Below are 24521 nucleotides of genomic sequence, written 5' to 3'. Positions count from 1 at the left end.
GATGATAACATCATGGGTGATGTTCAGTTTATTGTTAATATGGAACATTCAACCAACAAAAAATGACCGCATGACAAGGATTTGCTGATATAGTACATCAGACGAGAAACATGCAAGATCTCGGAGGTAGATAACCGACAATGCCATGCCATCCAGCAAAATATGTAATAAAGAGATTTTAGTCATTTCAGGTGTTTACCATGCTACCTTCAACCTTAATTCAACCTCCTGATCTCCAGTACTGTATAGCTGATGACTATCATTTTTGTTCAGCAGTTCATTATGCAATTAATAGTTCTCTTTTATCATACTTTAAAGACCAATTGAGCGTTTGAAGTCACTGAATCTCTTAGAATTGTCTCATTCATCTGTTTGGGATGAGCCTAAAGCACCGAACAATATCTTATAATGCATTACTGACCCTCAAGTGTATCTTCTCACTGAAAACACTCAAACACATGGAATGGAGATCCTTTTAACAGCTTAAGATACATTATTATGTTTTGTATAATTTCAGCCAGTAGTTTTGAAAGTACCCCAAAATACCCTGAAAAAGTTGCACAATTGTGTACAATTGTATCCATTTTGTATGATATGATACCTCTTGCAAAATAATTTTTTAAATTTCCCTGCAATGCATATGATATGTTACGAATTTCAATTTGTACAATATGTTATACTTTTGTAAGTGCTTAAAGGGGCAGTGCAGTCAAAACGTGATTTCCCCCTTTTTTAAAATTATATTTCTACACTATGAGGTCAAAACAACACTGTTTAGGTGGGAGGGAGTTTTTGGCCCACAGTATGACATCACAATCTGATTATTTTGACCAATGACCAGTCAACTTTTATTTGCATATGTTTCATCCTACTTTGAAGGGGTAAGCGGGGTAGGCTCTAGTCTAGAGTCTAGACGATCCTATCTGCCAATCAGGGATGTGTATGTAAATATATTTACATTTGTATCAACACACCCACACGATCAGACTGAGCATTTCAATGGCAAAAGGAGGCTCAGGAAAATAAATAATAGCAAATATATTTGGAGTTATTTTCATGAAATAAAATCACAGTGATTTATTAGACATATAGTGTTGATTTAAAAAATAAAATGAATAAGACTGCATGTGGGCTTTAAGATCCTGTTAAATCTCTTTAACTGATGATAATATCTGGTGATAATACCTTCCTCCTATCCATGTTCTATTCTTGCCTGCTGTAACTGTGTCTGGGTGGGACCAGAAGCACTTTCCTCCATCAGGTGTAACTATGGATGAAAAACTGCTGTAACTTTCCCAAAATTCCAAGGTTTTCTAGAAATCCCAGTTGGAGGATTCCCATATTTCCTGCTCATTCCCTCCTGATTCCAGGAATCTTCCAACCCGGATTTCTGGAAAAAACACATTTTGGGAAAGTTACTGTAATTTTGCAACCCTAGGTGTAACTGTAATTTGAACACTCTGCCCTCTAGTGGGGGTCAGTAGCAGGCACGCACAGCCTTGATGATCAGAAACATGACACTGACGATGGTGAGGGCGGTGAAGAGGAAGAGGAGGCCACTGAACACAGAGTTGGCCATGGGCAGACGCACCAGCTTGGCCTCAGCAGGGATCATGTTAGATGTATGTAGCATGTAGCCCAGACTCCAGCCTATACTTGTGTTATGTACCTGGAGGGGACAGAGAGACAGCGTGAGGAGAGACAGACAGACACTCACTTAAAACAGACTATTGACCACAAGCCCCTACACCTGCGAATAGGGGTTCCCAGACTTTTTCACTTGGGTCATTTTACCCGGCGCCCCCCTGCCGACCCCTAGGGGGCACACCACACAGTAGAGGATTGACAAGACAGTTTAAAGACAGACAGACTCACTTAAACCAGACATGTGTTTCCCAAACTAGGGGTCTCCTGATTTGAAAATGGGGTCGCGAGTGAAACTAAACCGGGGTCGCTTGATTTATTGTGTCAGTAACTTCTGGTAGCCGCTAGATGTGGTTGTAATAAACAACGGGGTTTCTGTTTTCTGCCTACACATGTGGCTCTATCTTTTGAACTGTTTAAGCTGTTTTAACTTGTTAACTGTTTTAACAAAATACTATGACCCCATCACTGAAAGATGAGACTCTCAGGAACATGTATGTGTCTGTTTCCCTCCACAATGTCCACAAGCCTCATTAGAACAGAGTGGACAAGACTAAATCATAGTGGGGGGGGAGAACATCAATTATGTGTTATTTTCTACACAGAAGATCCAATATTATTGCCTGGTGATCTTCTGAACCTCCCAATACCTTTCTGATGCAATTCAGCCACTTCAAACTATACTTTCTTCAGATTGAAGTTCTGTCAGACTGATTTGTAATAAACTGTCATAGCACCTATTTAAAAAGTTAATATTGGCCGTTGACTACATCACTTTTTTTGCATGATGGGGTGGCGAACATTTTATTGATATCAAAATGGGATCACAGACCAAAAATGTTTGGGGACCCCTGCCTTACACCATAGCCCCTACACCAGGGGTCATCAAACTTTTGGGCTTGGTGGGCCAAAATATAATCTGAGTGATGGGCCACAGGCTGAACAAATAGACATTATCTATTTAGAAAAATGACAGGTAAACAATAGCTTTTTAGGGTATTTAAACAACAGCTTTTCAGTAAGCCATCGTAAAATCACACTTCAAGCATGAATCAAATTGTAGCAATATAACTTGACACCTATCAACACATTCTTATTACCAGTATTAAAGATGAATGAAAAAAATTTAACCGTTGTGGCACAGAAACGGTCTATATGTTCATAAGGCTCATAACTTGAAAATAGGAACGTGTAACAATTTTGTATTTTCAGCAGGAAGTAACAGAAATGCATCAGAAAGGTATTGGAATCTTCAGGAAAACATCAGGCAGAAGCGCCATTTTGGGGGCCCTAATCGACATTTGGTTGGGAGGCCCACCCACCCACCTAGTGGGCAAAACATTTTAGTGCCACCCCTCTTGGTAGTTATTTTTTTTGTTTGTTGCAGTGTTAAAGTAAATTATCTGCAATTCTACACATTTGCAATAGGTGCAGAGAAAATGTGGCAGTTTTAAAACAATTTTCATGCAATTCTATTCATGTTTCCATAGGAAGTTGAGAAAATGTTGCAGTTTCAAAGGTAATATCCTGCAATTCTACACATTTTGCCATGAGGTGTTTTTTGTTGCAGTTTTAAAGCGAATTTCCTGCCGTTCTACACTTTTTGCCATGACTTATGCCATGTTCATATGTTTTCTGAGTGACTAACAAAATCAATGGGGGCCCCCTAGAGGTCAGGGCTCCAGGGAACATGCCCTGTGTGCCTGGTTGTTCATTTGGTGATGATTACAAGTAGAACTGTAGACTGCTAATGCACTACCAAATTTCGAAATTGCACCTTGTGTATTCTACTTTTCTAACTCTGACTAAGCTTAAAAAATGATTCTGGCAGGTCAAACCAAACGTTGGCCCACGGGCCCCAGTTTAGTCTGCCCTGCCCTACAACCTAATCTTGGTTAACCCAAAACTAAATTCTTTGGTCAGCTTCTCGATTAAGTTCTGGGTCCCATATGAAGAGATGATAAAACAAGAATCGGAAACGGAACAAGGAATTTCTGGGTGCCCCATTTTTTTCGTTAGAAATTATGGCGATCCCAGCTCACCCAAAATATAATAATGCAACCTTAAAATTGGTACATTTTGATTTTCACATCAACAAATAACCTTCAATTCATGAAATATTCAGCTCTCTTATAAAAATGAAGAGAAGCAATAAACACATGTATTCCATGAAAGTGTAGTTTTCAAATGATCTTTCATTTAAAAAAAAAATGGTATATTGTCCAATAAAATAGTATGTACTCTTAATTTGAAAAACGTTTTAAATTTGGCAATCCCACCTTTGAATACCACTGTCTCCTACACCCTAGGGGACAGACAAGACAGGGGAAGGGGGATACCTAGTCAGTTATCCAACTAAATGTATTCAACTGAAATGTGTCTTCCGCATTTAACCCAACCCCTCTGAATCAGAGAGGTGCAGGGGCCTGCCTTAATCGGCATTCGCGTCTTCAGCGCCTGGGGAACAGTGGGTTAACTGCCTTGCTCAGGGGCAGAACGACAGATTTTTACCTTGTCAGCTTTGGGATTCAATCCAGCAACTTTCCGGTTACTGGCCCAATGCTCTAACCACTAGACTACCTGAGGTCCTCATAAATTAACCCCAGATGGTTCAGCACAACTGATCTGTTCTCCTTATTTATCTACAGATCCCAAAGGTCATGGAATGCATTGCCTCGGTTTATGTAGTTGAGGAAATTTAAACCTATCTTTGCAAAATCTCAAATGCTTCACTGCCACACATATAAACCCCTATCTCCATCACCCCATCACCCCACCCCAGCCTAAAATTTATGGGACAAACAGACTTAAAAACAGATTATTGCTCAATTCCAAATGGTCACATAGCCCTTACATCTTAGGCACTACATTAGATCTGATAGGATTGGATGGATACAGTGTAAAAATTAGTAATTAATTAATATCTTCATATTACCTTCTGATTGGCTAGGTGGAAATATCTCCCTACTACTTCCACCTATCCAATCCTCTCTGATCTACATGAGTGGCAGGAGAGTAGGGACTAGTGGTCGATTTGGAGTTCAGAAATCCTGACCCTTTTCCCAATTCTGGCATCCTCTATCATCTCTTTTTTTGCTACAAGCCCTCACAGTCTCACATCAGAATTAGACGTTCATCCATGTTTCTCAAACGTCAAATTTCGAAGTTATAGATGCTTATGCCCATCCGCCATCCCGTCAACAACACCCTAGCAAAACCTAAACCTAATTGAAGATAACAGCGCTCACTGTTGACCCTACTGGCCGGTTTCCACATCGTCTCCCAACATCATCAGACATGGATGGACTTGGAATACTGACTTGTATCAAGGGCGACCTGCCTTCTTTTTTAACATCAATAGTCTATTGGAAAAGGCTGAAAGACAACAATGAATAATGAACATTACAAGTTAGAAGAGTAATTGCCGTTTATAAATAATTGAGGCAAACTATGGCCCCCAGGGGGAAAATGACTCTAAAATCTGTCTTTTCTTCCACTGAAGAAATCATGCCTTTCAACCCCCTCTGATGATGGGACAAAGGGCATCAATTTCTCCTGACACCCAAAACACAAAGGACAGAGAGACAGTAGCTCGCTTGTTTGTAAGAATGAAAAACAGAGAATCGTCATCTTGGGGGACAAATCCCCCATTTGTCATCATGTCAAACAAGCTACTGTAACCAGTCTGTGTTGTGCTTTGATTTTGAAAGAAAAACTTCATGTCACACTTCATTGAGTCTAACAGGCAAAGACTTCAGCTGGAAGTTCCGGTCTGGACTTCCATCACAAGTTCCATTTCCTGGGGGCAAAGGAAACGATTCTAACCGCTTCCTTGTCAAGATCTTGACCTCTGTTAATGAAAGTATACCCACCATTTATATTGGTTTCTCTTTTTGCAGTACAGTATATGACCATAAAAACGTTTCATTTGGAAGCATGTGTTTGGATCCTCCAAGGTACCTGGCTGTATTCTGCCACACTTACCTGTTTTTGGAAGTCAATGTGTTTCCAAGTGTCTTTATTGAACTTGTAGCCATTTACAAGTAATGTCTGGACGTAATGTGCTGAATAGCAGTAGGACATTCTGTATTTTTCATCTATCCAGCCCTTTTTTAGCGTGAGCTAAAAAAAGAAGGGAAAAAAAACAACATTCCATTTGTCTATCCATTACAGTTTCCATGTGTTGAGGCAATTTTCTAATCATTTCTTCTGATACATTTCTAATAGTACAATAACCATCTAATAATTGCAATAACCTTGATAATTGTTGGACAGCACCCGTCTTACAAAATATGACTCTGTTGTCTGTATGAAGTTCCATGTAAAACAGCACCCAGGAAAGGTCCTCATAAATGAACCTCAGATGGTACAGTACAGTGGAATGAATGGCCACTCTTTCTCAGGTGGACTAAGCTTACCCCACATCATTAAATAGAACATCTATTTACTCATATTTTACTTCTATGCTTACCCCTATTTTAGCTAATGTCAAGCTCTTCCCTTTCTCTGTCACAGCTATAAATGTGAAATTGCTGCACAGATGTAGGATCTTAATATGATCACTCTTTTGTTGCTGAGAAACTTGTAGTGTAATCTAGTTTTGAAATTTCAGACTTGATTTGCCCTAACAAAAAAAGTATAATCCCTTACAAAAAAAAACATTAATTATAATCCACATAATAATTCACATTTCCTGTTGCTGCAGGATTATTTTCCTGCTGTAGCACACTGGCTCAAATTAAGATCCAAATTAAGATCCCAGCTGCCAGTGTAAAAGGACTCCCAGGGGTCCAGTCCATGGAGCAGAGTGACCTCTACCACCACCAACAACAAAAACCTCAACAACTACAACAACAACATGGACTCACGGTGGGCCAGTCCCAGGAGCAGAATTCCCAGGTAGAGGAGTTCCACTGGTCCAGTTGTGAAATGCCTTTCAGCCCAACAGCCTGAGCAGTGTAGAAGAACCCAGCATAGGCCTGAGGGATGGAACACACGTTAGGAGCTCAGACAGACACAATATTTTATGGATAACTGCAAAATATGCCCTATATATACAGTATGTCTGTCTGTCTGTGTGCGTGTGCGCGTGTACCAGAAAGTCCCCGGGTCCCACGGATGGTTGGTATACTCTGTCAAAGGAACAGTTCTTCGTGCAGGTCAGGTCAAATATGGATTGCACCACATCCCTACAGGCTCCGTTGTCTGATGACCCCTTCAGGGTGATCATCTGTTTGGGATCGTAGTCGGCAGGCGTCTCTATGCACTCAGCCCCAAAGATGGACTCAGCCGACACAGTCATGTTGTAACCAAGATTGAAGCAGGGGTTGGTCACATGTGTAGCGTTCTCAGAGTTCTGATCGGTGAGACAAAGAGAGCACAGTAAAAGTATTTACAGTATGTCACTTGAACATTCATGAAGAAGGAATCCAAAGGATCAATAGCTGAGCTTGAACCTCTTGTCTACTGTAGTAATTACAGCGTTGCTAGGCTACACAGGTATAAGAACTACTATAAGTAAAGTGGGACCACTATTTACATTGTTGTCTCCTCAAAATGTCTGTCTTCAGTTGTGCATGCATTATCTACCATCCTAGCAAAACAGACACTTTTCGACCAAGCTTGCAAAGCAAACCATATAGAAATGGACAGATCAATACGGTTAATACCATAATGCACTTTGCCTCATCTCCGAGAGACAGTAAAGTGTCAAGGTAATGAGGTGTCCTCAGATTTCATAGGGTGTGGTAATTAGATATTAATGGGTGTTGTGGACTTAGCCAGAGGGATTGCATTAATTACACAAAAAACAACACTTAGCTAAATATAAAAGCAGCCGCATCATCATCATGTTGACAATGCTGCCAGGAATGAATGTGAGGGATGACATCCTAACAGATTCTGGGTTCAAGTAGTATTTATTTTCTTTCAACTACTTTACCGCTGGAATAGTCCCAGTCCATTTCGCACGCCAGGCTTGACCAATCAGGTATTTAGAAGAAAACAAATACTATTTGAAGTAAACCCAAATTCCCTTTACACAGTACCTTCACTAAAGCAGCAAGGACTCTCTTCTCTGCCTCGTTCTTCCCATAACACAGGAAGCTGTGAGTGTAGATGTTGTATTCGTAGCCATAGAGGGAGACCCGCATGATGTCTGTTCCCCGGGCGTTGGGATCTGGGAGGGTGAACGCTATCTGGGTGGACGCCCCTCCTAGATCCATGGAGCCCACCATCTTCCCTCCGGCAGGCCGCACCCACATGTTCCATATGTTTCTCTACAAACCAGAGGATAGATTGATGTTTTCAAATCAATTAGGATCTTTGTGATAAATTAATTCAGATAAATACCCTACACTGCTAGAATAAATATTGAAGGGTTCAATGGCTCGCTTCATGCATGGCCCTCAAAAAGGTTCAATATAGAGCCGCAAAACAGTCTTATTTTAAGTATTGTAGAAGCTAAGAAACTTGTCTGTCGACCCTGCATTGAAGACCAAAGTTGGTCAAAATCTTTTTGGATCAATAAAAAAAATATACCAGTTCCATTTAAGGACAAAAAAATGACAGCTGCACCATACAGGTTGCAAAGTAGATGGGAAGAGATGTTTGATGTGCTGATTCCATAGCACATGGTTTATTAACTGGTATACAAAACAGCGCCGGATTCAAAACTTTGAGTTTTTCCATTTAAATGATTATACAAAATCCTTGCAACCAATTTAATGGATTGGGGATACAACCATCCCAGTTCTGCAGATTTTGCTGCAAGGAGACAGATTCATTAGGTCACTTGTTTTGGAACTGCACATATAGCTTGTTTTTGGTCGCAGGTTCAGGAATAGCTGAGAAATCACCACATTTACCTAAAGCTAACTCTGCTAAAAGCACTGCTGGGTGACATGGAAAGCCCTGGTCATTCAATCAATAATATAATATAACTATGTGGCACAGAAATGGTCTATATGTTCATAAGGCTCATAACTTGAAAATAGGAAGGTGTAACAATTTGTATTTTCAGCAGGAAGTAACAGAAATGCATCAGAAAGGTATTGGAACCTTCAGGAAGACATCAGGCAGAAGCGCCATTTTGGGGGCCCTAATCGACATTTGGTTGGGAGGCCCACCCACCCACCTTGTGGGCAAAACATTTTAGTGCCACCCCTCTTGGTATTTTTTTTTTCAGTGTTAAAGTAAATTCTTTGCAATTCTACACATTTGCCATAGGTGTAGAGAAAATGTGGCAGTTTTAAAACTATTTTCATGCAATTCTATTCATGTTTCCATAGGAAGTTGAGAAAATGTTGCAGTTTCAAAGGAGAATATCCTGCAATTCTACACATTTTGCCATGAGGTGTTTTTTGTTGCAGTTTTAAAGCGAATTTCCTGCCGTTCTACACATTTTGCCATGACTTATGCCATGTTCATATGTTTTCTGAGTGACTAACAAAATCAATGGGGGCCCCCTAGAGGTCAGGGCTCCAGGGAACATGCCCTGTGTGCCTGGTTGTTCATTTGGTGATGATTACAAGTAGAACTGTAGACTGCTAATGCACTACCAAATTTCGAAATTGCACCTTGTGTATTCTACTTTTCTAACTCTGACTAAGCTTAAAAAATGATTCTGGCAGGTCAAACCAAACGTTGGCCCACGGGCCCCAGTTTAGTCTGCCCTGCCCTACAACCTAATCCTAATCCTAATCCTAATCTGCCCTGCCCTACACCCTAATCCTAATCCTAATCTGCCCTGCCCTACACCCTAATCTTGGTTAACCCAAAACTAAATTCTTTGGTCAGCTTCTCGATTAAGTTATGGGTCCCATACGAAGAGATGATAAAACAAGAACCGGAAACGGAACAAGGAATTTCTGGGCGCCCCATTTTTTTAGTTTAGAAATCTAATAATACAACCTTAAAATTGGTACTTTTTGATTTTCACATAAACAAATAACCTTCAATTCTTGAAATGTTCAGCTCTCTTTATAAAAATTAAGAGAAGCAATAAACACATTTATTCAATAAAATTGTAGTTTTCAAATTATCTTTCATAAAAATGTTTGTACATTGTCCAATAAAAAAATGTATGTACTCTTAATTTTAAAAACTTTTTAAATTTGGTAATCCCACCTTTGAATACCACTGTCTCCTACACCCTAGGGGACAGACAAGACAGGGGAAGGGGGATACCTAGTCAGTTATCCAACTGAATGTATTCAACTGAAATGTGTCTTCCGCATTTAACCCAACCCCTCTGAATCAGAGAGGTGCAGGGGCCTGCCTTAATCGGCATTCGCGTCTTCGGCGCCCGGGGAAAAAAATATACCAGTTCCATTTAAGGACAAAAAAATGACAGCTGCACCATACAGGTTGCAAAGTAGATGGGAAGAGATGTTTGATGTGCTGATTCCATAGCACATGGTTTATTAACTGGTATACAAAACAGCGGCCGGATTCAAAACTTTGAGTTTTTCCATTTAAATGATTATACAAAATCCTTGCAACCAATTTAATGGATTGGGGATACAACCATCCCAGTTCTGCAGATTTTGCTGCAAGGAGACAGATTCATTAGGTCACTTGTTTTGGAACTGCACATATAGCTTGTTTTTGGTCGCAGGTTCAGGAATAGCTGAGAAATCACCACATTTACGTAAAGCTAACTCTGCTAAAAGCACTGCTGGGTGACATGGAAAGCCCTGGTCATTCAATCAATAATATAATATAACTATTATTTTTTTTAAATCATCTTTAATTTACAATCTATAGAAACTGAGAATAGTAAGGTTCAGAACTTTTGTGAAGCATCACAGCGCAGTTAAAGAAAAAATTGCAAATAGAAATCAAAACTGGATGTTTTTCAGAAATAAATGAGGGGTTGAGGGTAGCTGAAGGGTAAAAAATGTATCAAATAAAAGGTAACTGATGTAAACTGTACCGTGTCCATAAAATGTATATGGTATGTATAAGCTGGAAGTAGGAGCCTAAGTATTGTTGTCCATGGGTTAACTTCAATTAGGGGAGGGGTGGTAGGGTTATGGTCAAATAATAAAGAAGGAAAATATATTTTAAAAATAAGAAAAAATATGTGGGGGATTGGAAATAATTGTCTGCATCATTTCCAATCCCCCCATATATATATATATATATATTGTTTTTTTTTTTTTTTTATTTTAAATATATATATTTTCCTTCAAAACCATCCAGTTTTGATTTCCACTTTCCATATAATTATTACACTGACATAAACCACAATCTGTCTGCAATATTTAAGCTGATCTACCCCCTACATTTATACAGTATATACTGTATAAACATTGATTTTGTGTTCAAATTTCCCTTTTTTAATCCACATTAGCTGTTGCTGAAGCAGCAGTTACTCTTCCTGGGATCCACACAAAACATAAAACATGACATAATACAGAACATCAATAAACAAGAACAGCTCAAGGACAGAACGACACACATTTTAAATAAGAACAATAGAACCAAAAATAGTTCCTACATACACTTACACACATTACTGACAGTTACCCACACATCAGTACACATACAGTGGGGCAAAAAAGTATTTAGTCAACCACCAATTGTGCAAGTTCTCCCACTTAAAAAGATGAGAGAGGCCTGTAATTTTCATCATAGATACACTTCAACTATGACAGACAAAATGAGAAAAAAAATCCAGAAAATCACATTGTAGGATTTTTTATGAATTTATTTGCAAATTATGGTGGAAAATAAGTATTTGGTCACCTACAAACAAGCAAGATTTCTGGCTCTCACAGACCTGTAACTTCTTCTTTAAGAGGCTCCTCTGTCCTCCACTCGTTACCTGTATTAATGGCACCTGTTTGAACTTGTTATCAGTATAAAAGACACCTGTCCACAACCACAAACAGTCACACTCCAAACTCCACTATGGCCAAGACCAAAGAGCTGTCAAAGGACATCAGAAACAAAATTGTAGACCTGCACCAGGCTGGGAAGACTGAATCTGCAATAGGTAAGCAGCTTGGTTTGAAGAAATCAACTGTGGGAGCAATTATTAGGAAATGGAAGACATACAAGACCACTGATAATCTCCCTCGATCTGGGGCTCCACGCAAGATCTCACCCCGTGGGGTCAAAATGATCACAAGAACGGTGAGCAAAAATCCCAGAACCACACGGGGGGACCTAGTGAATGACCTGCAGAGAGCTGGGACCAAAGTAACAAAGCCTACCATCAGTAACACACTACGCCGCCAGAGACTCAAATCCTGCAGTGCCAGACGTGTCCCCCTGCTTAAGCCAGTACATGTCCAGGCCCGTCTGAAGTTTGCTAGAGAGCATTTGGATGATCCAGAAGAAGATTGGGAAAATGTCATATGGTCAGATGAAACCAAAATATAACTTTTTGGTAAAAACTCAACTCGTTGTGTTTGGAGGACAAAGAATGCTGAGTTGCATTCAAAGAACACCATACCTACTGTGAAGCATGGGGGTGGAAACATCATGCTTTGGGGCTGTTTTTCTGCAAAGGGACCAGGACGACTGATCCGTGTAAAGGAAAGAATGAATGGGGCCATGCATCGTGAGATTTTGAGTGAAAACCTCCTTCCATCAGCAAGGGCATTGAAGATTAAACGTGGCTGGGTCTTTCAGCATGACAATGATCCCAAACACACCACCCTGGCAACGAAGGAGTGGCTTCGTAAGAAGCATTTAAAGGTCCTGGAGTGGCTTAGCCAGTCTCCAGATCTCAACCCCATAGAAAATCTTTGGAGGGAGTTGAAAGTCCGTGTTGCCCAGCAACAGCCCCAAAACATCACTGCTCTATAGGAGATCTGCATGGAGGAATGGGACAAAATACCAGCAACAGTGTGTGAAAACCTTGTGAAGACTTACAGAAAACGTTCGACCTCTGTCATTGCCAACAAAGGGTATATAACAAAGTATTGAGATAAACTTTTGTTATTGACCAAATACTTATTTTCCACCATAATTTGCAAATAAATTCATAAAAAATCCTACAATGTGATTTTCTGGAGAAAAAAAATCTAATTTTGTCTGTCACAGTTGAAGTGTACCTATGATGAAAATTACAGGCCTCTCTCATCTTTTTAAGTGGGAGAACTTGCACAATTGGTGGCTGACTAAATACTTTTTTGCCCCACTGTATGCCTACGAGATATTTAGGTAATTCTAAAGTTATTGTAAAGGTTTTGAAGTTAATGTAAAATTGTAATGTACCTCCAGGAAGTTTCCCATCAGATAGTTGACGGTGATCCAGCCGTACAGCCCCTCCTCGTCCCCTGACATGATGGAGGCGTTTTGGAAGTTAAACGGCAGAGATTGGAGGTAGTTCTGCAGGTTCTTTAAGATCTCATTGGATTTAGTTTCATTCTGTGAACTTGTAATCAAGAGAGAGATACATTTTGAGGTTGTATATTATCTCCAGTAGAGAATGTAGAGGTCAATAATAGGCCTACTGTAGGTTGATTAAATATGGTGTAAAACCTATTAGTATTCTGTGTGTGGGATCAGTATGTGTGTGCGTGTGTGCGCATGCACAAGTCTACTTCTGTATCTACCATGGATCCATTCCCAGAAGTGCAACAACAGAGATAGGTCAGCCAGATAGACTGTAAAGGACTCCATACCTAGAAGATTGGTCAGGTACGCTCACACTGGAGGAAGACAAACCCACAACTCACTGTAGCAGTCTCATCCCAGCAGTTGCCCCAAGGTAGAGGATGGTTGAATTGTGTTGGTCTGCGGGGACGATTTTTGTGATGTTGTTCATACATTCTCTGATCGACACCCAGGACTGTTGGTCCTGTGCATTGTCAACTAACATATCCGAGATACCAGGGCCTAGGGAATCAAATCAGACTGAGCTCAGAGTCATACAATACTTGTTCTCAAAGTCACAAGCAATTGATGCACTAGATAGCTAGCAAGTCTGCATCACTATACAACACTGGATTAAATGTACAGTGCTTTTAAACCAGGTGCTTAAGGGGCAACTCCACCACTTTTCAACCTCATTTTCATTATCTCCAGCACAAGACCAGTTTCAACATTTGTGAAAGCAGTACATGTTTTGTAGAAAAAAATATAAAGTTGATGACATCATCAAAAGTAAAGTGCATTTCACATGCAAGTCCTTTTCCAAAATGTAATGTATTATGGCATCTTCATAAAAAGGATGAGTACAAGGGCATCCCGAGTGGCGCAGCGGTCTATGGCTCTGCATCACAGTGCCAGAGGTGTCACTACAGACCTGGGTTTGATCCCAGGCTGTGTCACAACTGGCCGTGATCGGGAGTCCCATAAGGTGGAGCACAATTGGCCCAGCGTCGTCCAGATTAGGGGAGAGTTTGGCTGGGGGGGCTTTAGTTGTCTCATCACGCTCTGGCAGGCCAGGCAGGCTGACCCTGGTCGTTAGTTGTACAGTGTTTCCTGCAGCTGGCTTCCGAGTTAAGCGGGCAGGTGTTAAGAAGTGCGGTTTGGCGGGTCATGTTTCAGAGGATGCATGACTCAACCTTTGCCTCCCGATCCCATTGGGGAGTAGCAGCGATAAGACAAGATCGAAATTGGGGAGAAAAAGGGGGTAAAATACAAGAAAAAAAATATGAGGACAAGATTGTGACCTGTGTGAGAATGTGTCAGGTTCATCACATTACGATGCAGACTCACCAGTGACACTGCATCTCAATATGAACATACAGACTCCGTTTTTAAATGTAAATTATTATACAGCATTCTCGCTGCATAATGTTAGACAGTATACAGTATATGAGGCATACAACCATCTCAGCTCTGCAGATTTAACATAATCATTCGATAATTTATTCTGGTTTTGCCCCCATGTAGCTTGTTGGGGTCACAGGTTCAGGAGAGGCTGAAAAAGAACAACATTCATCTAAAATTAACCCTACAAATTGTACCATTGGACGATTTGGAAAGCAAAAGTCAATATATCAGCAATATAATAATACTCTCAGCAAATATATTCATCTTTAACTTACAATTTGTGGATACTATGCGATTGGAAAGGTTCAGAATTGATGTAAGACATCACAGCACAGTTGAAAAATATATGTCACATTGAAATCAAGAGAGGGTGGTGTACGGAGATAGGTGGAATGGGCTGAAAGTAGCTGAGGGGTGGGATTAAAAGCTGATGCTCTAGAATAGTTAGGACCGAAAACACTATCATGTTCACCGGATATGTCTCAGTACTATGTATCCACATTTAATGTCTTTATCCCAAACATATATTTATGTTTTTGTAATACTGTGCATATATGTAAAATGTTTATTTCACAAAATAGCTGTGAAAATAAAACATTTCTTTAGTTCTCTGAAGAGGGTTGGGCCAATAAAATATATTTTTTTAAAACATGCAGACTCACCAGCGACCATGCATCCGAGTGTCTGGCTCACCACTCCAGTGTTATTTTGCTTCTCGGCTGGCCATTGATACAGATACATAGTAGAGCGGGAGGATCCTGAGTCGATTACTATGCCATACTGCATATAGAGGAGAGCAGGGAAATCACACTACATATCCAAGATGCTAGTTCATATACAGATGTTTTATCTTCATTTGATCACTTTGTTGTTGCAGATGAGCCTTGCTATTAATTCACTGAAAACCCGCAGTTCTCTTTCTCTCTCGCTCGCTCAAGCGCTAAAGAACCAGACAGAATAAATGTGCCTACTGCTGCAACATTCAAATGTACAAAAATGTATCTGAAATGCAGCCGTACACAACCTTTGTTTTATATAGCTCAATAACACAAGATAGATATTGATCTCTACTACGATATACAAGTGTATCCGAAATGCAACCATAGGCTACACCTAAATGATAGCCTACTCTAGCCTATCAAAACTCATTTCCAGTTAGAAATGATCAGATTTTCTTTTTTTGAATGATCAAATCCTCCTGCTGCAGGATTACTTCACTCAGACAACGAAACAGGTCAAAGTCAATTGATAAAAAATACTCTATATTGCTGTCCAACAGTAAGAGGATTCTATTAGATGATGAAATGATGCAGTGGCACGCACATAATCGTTGTATAATGAAAGGCAATAATGTATGTTATGGTAAACAACCACTATCCCCTAAAGTACAGTCCATCAAATACCTCATCATTATCACACAATGATTGCACTCCGTTTCTGATTGACTAGAAGCACAATGATTGCACTCCGTTCCTGATTGACTAGAAGCACAATTATTGCACTCCGTTCCTGATTGACTAGAAGCACAATGATTGCACTCCGTTCCTGATTGACTAGAAGCACAATGATTGCACTCCGTTCCTGATTGACTAGAAGCACAATGATTGCACTCCATTATGGTGTGATTATTACTTCCATAAAGCTGAGAACAGGGACAGAACATAAATACATGAAAAATGCAGCTACTCTGTAAACACACGAAACACTCACTCAGGCATGAAGACAAATCCATAGAAATGATTTGCTCTGCCCTCTGGAACTAGATTCTGGTTCAAGTTTGTCCTCACATCAGTCCAAAAGGACTGATTGTGTGTATTTATTGTGTGTATGTACTGACATGTACTGATAGATGCAAACACATGCCCACACTACATGTTATTGTTTTTAAATGTATGTAAATTGTAAATGTTATGTGTCAGGCCAGAGTAAGACTGGCTGTTGCCATTGGTGTTGGCTAATGGGGATCCTAATAAAACATGTAAAAAGGCAGCAATAATACACATTCCAGACCCAGACATGGATTCAAACAGGCCAAGTATTTGCTATCTTTGAGTGTTTGTTTGAGCCTGTCCTGGAGTGGTAGATGGGCAGGTTTTGCACTTTTGTGGATTACTTCCATTAGTACCATTCCATTGCGTCAAGCGAGATTAAATAAAGCACAGCTAAATTTTTTGGAAAGAAAACAAATACTATTTGAACCAACCTCAGAGTCTCAGTTCCTGCAGAGTTGAAGTTAGTTTTCCCTTCTCTTATATAGACCTGGTGTGCTGACTAAAGGTGATTGATTCATTTCACAGAGTTATTAAACGTTGGTCATCTTTTGATTAATAGGAAATCATGTATTAACCCTGTTACCCAAAGCTGTATCAAGTCAACTAGTCAAGTGTCCCTTCGTCCTTCCTTTCGAGTGTGTCCCACTCGCAGCAAATGTTTCCCCAACACGGACCTGCCATGAATACAAACCACCCTTGTCTTTATAATGCCATCTACGCTAACTGCCCCCATTCACTGTAGTTTGGCCTGACTCCTAAACAGGCTGTAGAGACCCAGTCTGATCTGTCACCTTCTGTTTGTGATGATTGTCTTGATGTCTGGGTAAATACTAGGTCATTAATTTACATTTTTAGTCATTTAGCAAATGCTTCACACTGTCAATACAGCTATTTGAGAAGAGAAGGATCAGGAATGTGTTTGTTGTTTTTACCTTCAGACGTGACTCATAGACACGCTTATGACCCTGGATCAGGGACATAGTAATGATGACAGCCAGACTAGCCAGGAGAAAGAAGAAAGCTAGATATGTCCAAAACTTGCCTGCCATTTCCTGTAGGGCAGAGGACAGCATGTTTTAGCCATTGACATTTTACATTTATCATGTTGTCCAGGCCTTACACAGACTGAACAAACCCCAATACAATAAGCAGGGCTGCTGAACCCTGTTCCTGGAGCGCTATACCATCCTGTAGGTTTCGGCACCAACCCTGTAATCTAGCACACCTGATTCTAATAATAAGCTGGTTGATAAGCTAAATAAACTGTCTGTTTTTTTTTTTTTTGAGAACGTTATGACACAGTAATTACATGCTTGCAACTGCTGATAAATACAGCAATTATATCACCAGTATCTCTTTATTCTGTGTGTCAGTGTCATCACCTATTGTTTGTGTCCCAAATGGCACCCTATTCCCTACATAAGTGCACTACTTTTGACAAGAGCCCTATAGGCACTGATCAAAATGTGTGCACTATACAGGGAGTAGGATGCCATTTGGGACATGGGCGCTGTGTCATCAGCTACAGGACTGTCAGTGGTCTAGTTTAGCCATAAAGTGACTGTTTCTGTTTATCTCTCTGAACAAGCACACTGGTCACAGTTGTCATTTGTGAGATGACAGACTCTGTGGGAGCTATTTCCAGAGCTGAAGCCTTTCACAGACTCAGAGGTAATCCAATGTTTTTCACACCTTGTAAGGGATGTTTTCTAATGTTAAATTAACAACAAGGCTGTTGTTCTTTCTTACAGGGATACTGTAGGCCCCTCAAACTCAACTCTGGATCTCGAAACCAGTTCCACTGTATTTTGTCATTGTTCCCTTCTGATTTATACCAGGTGCTTGCAATTAATGATCAGGTAGAACAGAACACCAGCAGGCTCCGGAACTCGTAGTGTAAGAGTTGAGTATCCCTGCTGTAGACCTTTTCTAATTGCATAGCGATCTGATATGTAATGTAGTGCAGTGGTAATGTTGTCCCTCCCAAAACACTCAACTCTTAAGTTTTTGCCTGCTGAAAGACATGACGTTTCATATAAGGTTACAGTCCTAACCTCTGACCTTTTAATTCAGACCATCTTGGTAACCACTGGTGTAACTGCATCCTTATGTCAAGGATGACTACAAAGTAGCCAACAACAAATATATTATTCTACTTCCACAAATACCATATGGAGTATACACAAAATCGAGGTCACAAAGCATTAGGCCTACCTGCTTTGAAGGAGCTTACATAATCACTGATTTGAATGAATTAAGATACAGAACATGTTGTTGTTTCATTCACTTCATCTTCATACATGGAAAAAATACAAACCACAGAGTATTAACTGTCCTGCACATTCTTACATGGAGAAATGTGTATGCTGAAGCAGAATGCATATCGAATTCAGCAGGTTAACTAACCAATAATCTTTCATTGGGAACAGTGAGAATGCATTATACTGCTGCTTTCTATGTATCATGTTGCCTTTAGTGTCTGAGGGTGAGATGTTGACCTCCCCCAACCTATTGGCACTATGCCCCAAGCACCTTACTACTCTCCGTCTCTACTGAGCAGTCTCCACCCCAAGGCAAGGCACAATACCAGCAATGTTTTTATTCACATGACTTGCTACGGTTAAAGAGTTGCATGAGAACATGCACACCAAGACAGTGTTTCTTGCTGTGGTGCTTGGAATAAGACAAAACCTGTCCTTCTGCACCTCTTTACCTAGTTAAACATGCATGTTCATTTTGTTAACTCTTAAAGTTCAACATTTGCTTAATTAACACAGTATGGTTTGAAGGTGTATTCCTTCAAAGGACAATATAAAATTGGAATAAAGCGTATTGTTATTATTAATTAATCGTTATTACATTACCTTCATGAATTACTCAAATGAACTACAATACACAAAAAAAACGGATAGGAAAAATGATAGGCTTAAATATGAAAGGTCAGAATGAGTAGTCTCACGCAGTATCTTACCCTGCAGATAACAATACATCCCCCCTGGTCTTTTTCTGAATGAATGAGTAGATCTGTTAGCTTACCTCAGAGTGAGTGTTGACCTTCCTTCGTCAGTTGGAAGCAGCAGAGCATAAGTAAGTGTTCTGAAGAATACAGCTCCTCATTCCTCATTGATCAGCCTAACAGTTGTACTCCAAGAAGGAGGGGCCTCAAGCACAGGCCAGCAACACCCAACAGAGGCCCTTCCCATCTGAGAAGACAAATATCAAGAAAGCGGTGGATGTTTGTTTAAATTATATTACGAGAAATAGACAATAGAGATAATCTATCACACAACAGCCTTTATTTAACTAGGTAAGTCACTGAGAACACATTCTCTTTTGCAATAACGACCAGAGTTAAATATTTACAGTAGATCACTCTCATACACTGACTGCAATTGGGTGTTTGGCAAGTGTTTCATTTATTGATTGTTTAAACACAAGGCAGAGTTCTACAGAAACCCAGTGAAGAAAACAATGTCTGGAACATTAGTTAGAATTTGACCCAATATCGGGTGCACTGTAGCAAGTTTAGTTTCACCCTCCGACACAGGTGAGGTAAGTAAATCAACCCAACCTATTTGACATACAGTATAGTATACTCTTAGAATTCGTGGTGACTCGAGGAACCCTGGAGATCTTCAAGGAACCCCTGGAGTTCCTCAAGGAACCATTGCTAGTCAATTGTTCATATTTGCACCTTTGGTTAGTTGAGGGGTTCCTGCACTGGAGGCGTGGCTTATTAGGGGTGTGTTTTACAGATATTTTTGTTGGCCACCCGTTAAGAGTAAATTACATTCCTGTTCATCTGTTCATTTATTCTGTTATATTGTTATTATATGTTAAGGTTGAACACTGACAGGTTTGAAGCTTCATTGAGGCCTGCAGAGGTGTACGAGTTCCTCAAGAGTTTATGCAAATCCAAAGTTGGAATGGTTACCATTCTATGACTATATATAATCAGCAACCTTAAAATATTAATATTATATTTGAAGAATATGCATAATTATTCAAGGTATATAGAAATTTGCAGTGTAACAACTTAATATGACATTTACTCAAACGGGTAGCCAAAAATAACAATCTGAAAGCCATGCCTCCAATAATCCATGCCTCCAATAATCCATGCCTCCAATCTTCTGATAGGCTGCCACCTCTACAATATATTATTGAAAAGGTTCAAAATTGAACCTCTCCCATCACCAAAATATTGTGGTTTGTACCTTTACACAGAGGTTCCTTGAAGACCCTTCTCAGATTGGTTCCTCATGGAACTTTTTTGACCTGGAAAGGTTCCACTGGTGTGGCAAAGCAAACAGATATGCCACTGTGTATGAGCTGCTAGCTAGTTGACTTTACTGTGTAGCTAAGTGAATGAAATATCATCAGCTAGCTAACTTCCTATTAGCTAGCTAACTTGAAGTTCTTAGAATTGTAAGGTAAAATCACAAGATCCAAATGCATGTAGATGCCATGGAAGAGGGTGAAAGGACTGCAGCTCCAGCTGTCAGAAAAGGGAGAGAGTTGGCTACTGGATACGGCAGGTCATTTTCTGGGAGGACACTGTGAAAAGATTCTCCAGTTCCAGTCCTTAGTAAGGGAAACTATTAGGACAGAGAGATAATAGCAATATAATATACAGTGCCCGTCTAATTTTTGCACAATGAAGTCTGTTTCTTTGTGATGTTTTCTGTCCTCAGATGCGGAGAGCTATGAAAGCCTGTCTTCAGATGAGGTCAGTGGAGCAAGGTTGGCCAACGCTGGTATATACTTTTTTTTGTTCACCTGAAATGTTGGTATAGCCTCCCGCTAACACACCGCATAAAAAAAAATATCTGCTTAATGTGGACCGTGAAAAACAGACTCGGGTGTGTTTCAGGGTTGGATCAAAAGCCTGCACACCCAGTAGCGCTCCTGATGGAGGGTTGACCACGTGTTTTATACAGTAGCCTAACTAACAGTGCAGTTATATTACTTTGTGATGGGGTTAAGTGCCTTGCTCAAGGGCACAATGGCAGGCTATGATACATGAATTCAGAGAGCGGCCTCACATTGTTAAAGGGAAACGTAATAATTGTTCAACTTCATATTCATCATATCCACCACCACCAGAACATCAACATGTCAAAATGGTGCATTTCTATGTTTTGTAGTTAAATGATAAAGGAAGATGTCTTTCCAATAACATCATCGGTGTGTATTGTGTGAGTTGGACCAATTGTGAGTAGGCATTGCCTACTAATTGCCTACTAATTGGTTGATGATGTCATTGCACGCAAGCACACACACAAACAGTTGAACATGCACCATAACAGGGTATTTTGAAGCACTGTGGAAAACCGAGTAGCTTTACTGCGTTATGATGTGGGGCTTATCTTCTGGGAAATGCACAGACCACATGACAGGGAGGCTGCATATGCTGCTGTAGTCTGCTGTCCAGATCAATGGACAAATAAACCTCAAACAGCACTCAGAAGGGCAGGCTGGACAGGCTTCCTTTGATAGCCTACAGTAACAGTATGCAGTGTCGAAAGTACCACACAAAGACAGCTAACTAGACTACTGCTGCCTGCATTGAAATCCACTAGACTCGTGTGTGGTCCAAGGCTGAATACAATACAAAGCAACGGCCGATGATCAAACTGAATTTGATTTATGATTCATCACGCAGAGAGATTTACTGGGGTATTTTTAGCTACTGGGAGTGTGATCTGACACCCGTTTGTCTGAGGAAAGTGGAAAGGCAGCCCCTTACAATTAGATTTAGGAGGAAGATGCAGGAAAGCTAGCAATACTCCACTATCTCCTATACTGACTGAAGCTCTCTGTCTTCATAGCTCTGCACACAAACAATAGCACCTGTGAACATCAGTCTTTTAGATTGTGAACTTTAATTCAGTTAGCAATGCAAATTGATGGTGTGTGTGTGTGTGTGTGTGTGTGTGTGTGTGTGTGTGTGTGTGTGTGTGTGTGCCCATCTTACACTGTGACAGTAAAGACATTTTTTGCAGTTGTTTTATCATAGTTATTCAAAATGTTAACCCAAACTTAAGTGTTGTCTTACAATTTTAATACAAGCTCTACCTATGGAAATGCCTGCAGTAAACAATGCATGCAATGCAAGCATAAAAACGTTGCACACTGAAATGCAACGTATATTGCAACAACATCTATTGAGAACATCTGTGATTGACTTTTTGGAAAATAACTGTTTTGATCGCATTGCAACTCTAAAATGTTCCATGCATTGTTTTCATAACAGGGCTTTCCATCAACCTTTTTATTCAAATTCTTCCATTTCAGTTCATCAGCATCAACCTCGCTACATGAACAACTGCATTACGACATCTGAATAGACACAAAAATTCATAACATTGAACCCAATGAGGGGCGGCAGGGTAGCCTAGTGGTTAGAGCGTTGGACTAGTAACCGGAAGGTTGCAAGTTCAAACCCCCGAGCTGACAAGGTACAAATCTGTCGTTCTGCCCCTGAACAGGCAGTTAACCCACTGTTCCTAGGCCGTCATTGAAAATAAGAATTTGTTCTTAACTGACATGCCTAGTTAAATAAAGGTTAAAAAAATATTTTAAAAAATGATCTCAGTGCATTAAACTCCCCACTCGGAGATGAGACTAGCGTGAATAGTGTGTGGTCTTGCTTGTGGCCTGATCAGAAAGCTCTTGGATCCTCAGTTGTCAGGAGCCTCAAAAGAAAATGACGTCCAAGTGCAACAGAAGGACAAGCTAATCAAAGAGGATCATTTGAGAAGAGACAGATCATACAGTATTTGTCTCTCATAATACAAAGACAGTCTTATTAGAGGAGCTTTGGATAGCCAGCAGTTCAATGTATCACAAGAAAAGGGAACTGTATATTCCATGAAGTACCAAACTACTCAGAAATGTGGAATTACTCAGAAAATAGTTTGTTTAGAGTAGGCCCACATTCCATCCATGATATCCTCCAGACATGGGTTCAAATAATATTTGAAGGATTTCTCATACTTTGATAGTTTGGTTGAGGCTACCTGGAGTGCCAAATAGGAGATGTTTGAGAATTCAGAACTATTCCATTGATTTTAATGATTCCATTATGCCAGGCAAGATCAGTCGAACACAGTTTAAGTATTTTAAAGGTTTCAAGTACTATTTGAACCTAGGTCTGATATCCACTAGACATCTACCCACATTTGAACAGTTTTCTTATGTTAAATACAATCAGTCATCTGAAAATGTGCTGCTAATGAACCGCATGTGTAGATGATGCATTTGAAAACCTGAGGTGAAGCCTGTTTGATGCTAACAGATTTAATATTTTAGTACATGTTATGATAATTATTTATACAAGTTCATTATTCTTGTTATAACAGCATCATAATGCATTATATATTTCAGCCTTACTTCTAATATATTACTGAAGCAGCTTCTCCTTAAAGGATGTTACATAGTACAATAGGTAATAGGCTTTGTATGAAAAGTTGTGAAATACTAACCTTCATTAGCATTAAATGACTGGGGCACTTTGTGCTAATCTCATTTCAATTTAGTACTACTCCAATCAAAGCACAGTTCAACACAAGCATTAAACGCAAGCTCTGAAACAGGATACGCTAGTTCTCCGATATAGCTATGACTGTAAATTAGATTAGCTTCTTATGACTTGCAGTGATTTCCCATTCGGGTCTATGACAGTGTCGAAACACATTATCTATCTAGTCTTCTCCCAATGAACAATGTCTAATAGGGAAATGGCCACGATGGATTACAGGGACAATTGGGATTGGGAATAGTTTTTAATACAACTTTGTGGTTGCTGGAAGGCTATAGGTGTCACGCTGATATAAAGGATTTTGGAGACAGGCGCAGGAATACACAATAGGGCTTTTTAATACACCCAAAACAAACACGTGTACAAAAAAACTGGGCTGTACCCAAACAAAAGATCTTGGGTAAACCTTGTTGACCGACACGGGGCGATACCCGTACTACACAATATTTAAAGCACGCAGCATAACAGCTGCAGCAACGCATAGGGAACAGAGGGCACATAAACTCAGCAAAAAAAGAAACGTCACTTTTTCAGGACCCTGTCTTTCAAAGACAATTTGTAAAAATCCAAATAACTTCACAGATCTTCATTGTAAAGGGTTTAAACACTGTTTCCCATGCTTATTCAATGAACTATAAACTATTAAATGAACATGTACCTGTGGAACGGTTGTTAAGACATTAACAGCTTACAGACGGTAGGCAATTAAGGTCACAGTTATGAAAACTTAGGACACCAACGAGGCCTTTCTACTGACTGAAAAACACCAAAGGAAAGATGCCCAGGGTCCCTGCTCATCAAATCAAATCAAAATTATTTATATAGCC

At 40.0% G+C, this 24521-nt stretch overlaps 1 protein-coding gene across 1 annotated transcript; it reads right to left on the bottom strand.

The window, feature by feature from the left end:
- LOC115102836 (ectonucleoside triphosphate diphosphohydrolase 3-like) lies at positions 1-19276 on the bottom strand. The gene is made up of 10 exons (XM_029623189.2): positions 19188-19276; positions 17084-17203; positions 15042-15159; positions 13338-13497; positions 12874-13033; positions 7692-7922; positions 6740-7000; positions 6513-6623; positions 5629-5766; positions 1-1669 (listed from the first exon to the last, which is right to left on the bottom strand). Exons 2-10 carry the CDS (start codon positions 17198-17200, stop codon positions 1478-1480), a joined length of 1488 nt encoding a protein of 495 aa, XP_029479049.1. The 5' UTR covers positions 17201-17203; positions 19188-19276; the 3' UTR covers positions 1-1477.
- Positions 19277-24521: the final 5245 nt, after the last annotated feature.

This window comes from Oncorhynchus nerka, linkage group LG3 (genome assembly GCF_034236695.1).
Source record: "Oncorhynchus nerka isolate Pitt River linkage group LG3, Oner_Uvic_2.0, whole genome shotgun sequence".
NCBI classification, from domain to species: Eukaryota; Metazoa; Chordata; class Actinopteri; order Salmoniformes; family Salmonidae; genus Oncorhynchus; species Oncorhynchus nerka.
Note: the sequence above shows the minus strand (reverse complement) of the source record. Positions and strands in the feature narration are given on the sequence as shown.

Coding starts and splice junctions, on each gene's coding strand:
- LOC115102836 (XM_029623189.2), bottom strand. CDS start 17,200: ATGGCAGGCAAGTTTTGGACATATCTAGCTTTCTTCTTTCTCCTGGCT. Junction 7,001..7,691: donor TCCTTGCTGCTTTAGTGAAG/GTACTGTGTAAA, acceptor CTCACCGATCAG/AACTCTGAGAACGCTACACA. Junction 1,670..5,628: donor ACATTGACTTCCAAAAACAG/GTAAGTGTGGCA, acceptor TGTCCCCTCCAG/GTACATAACACAAGTATAGG.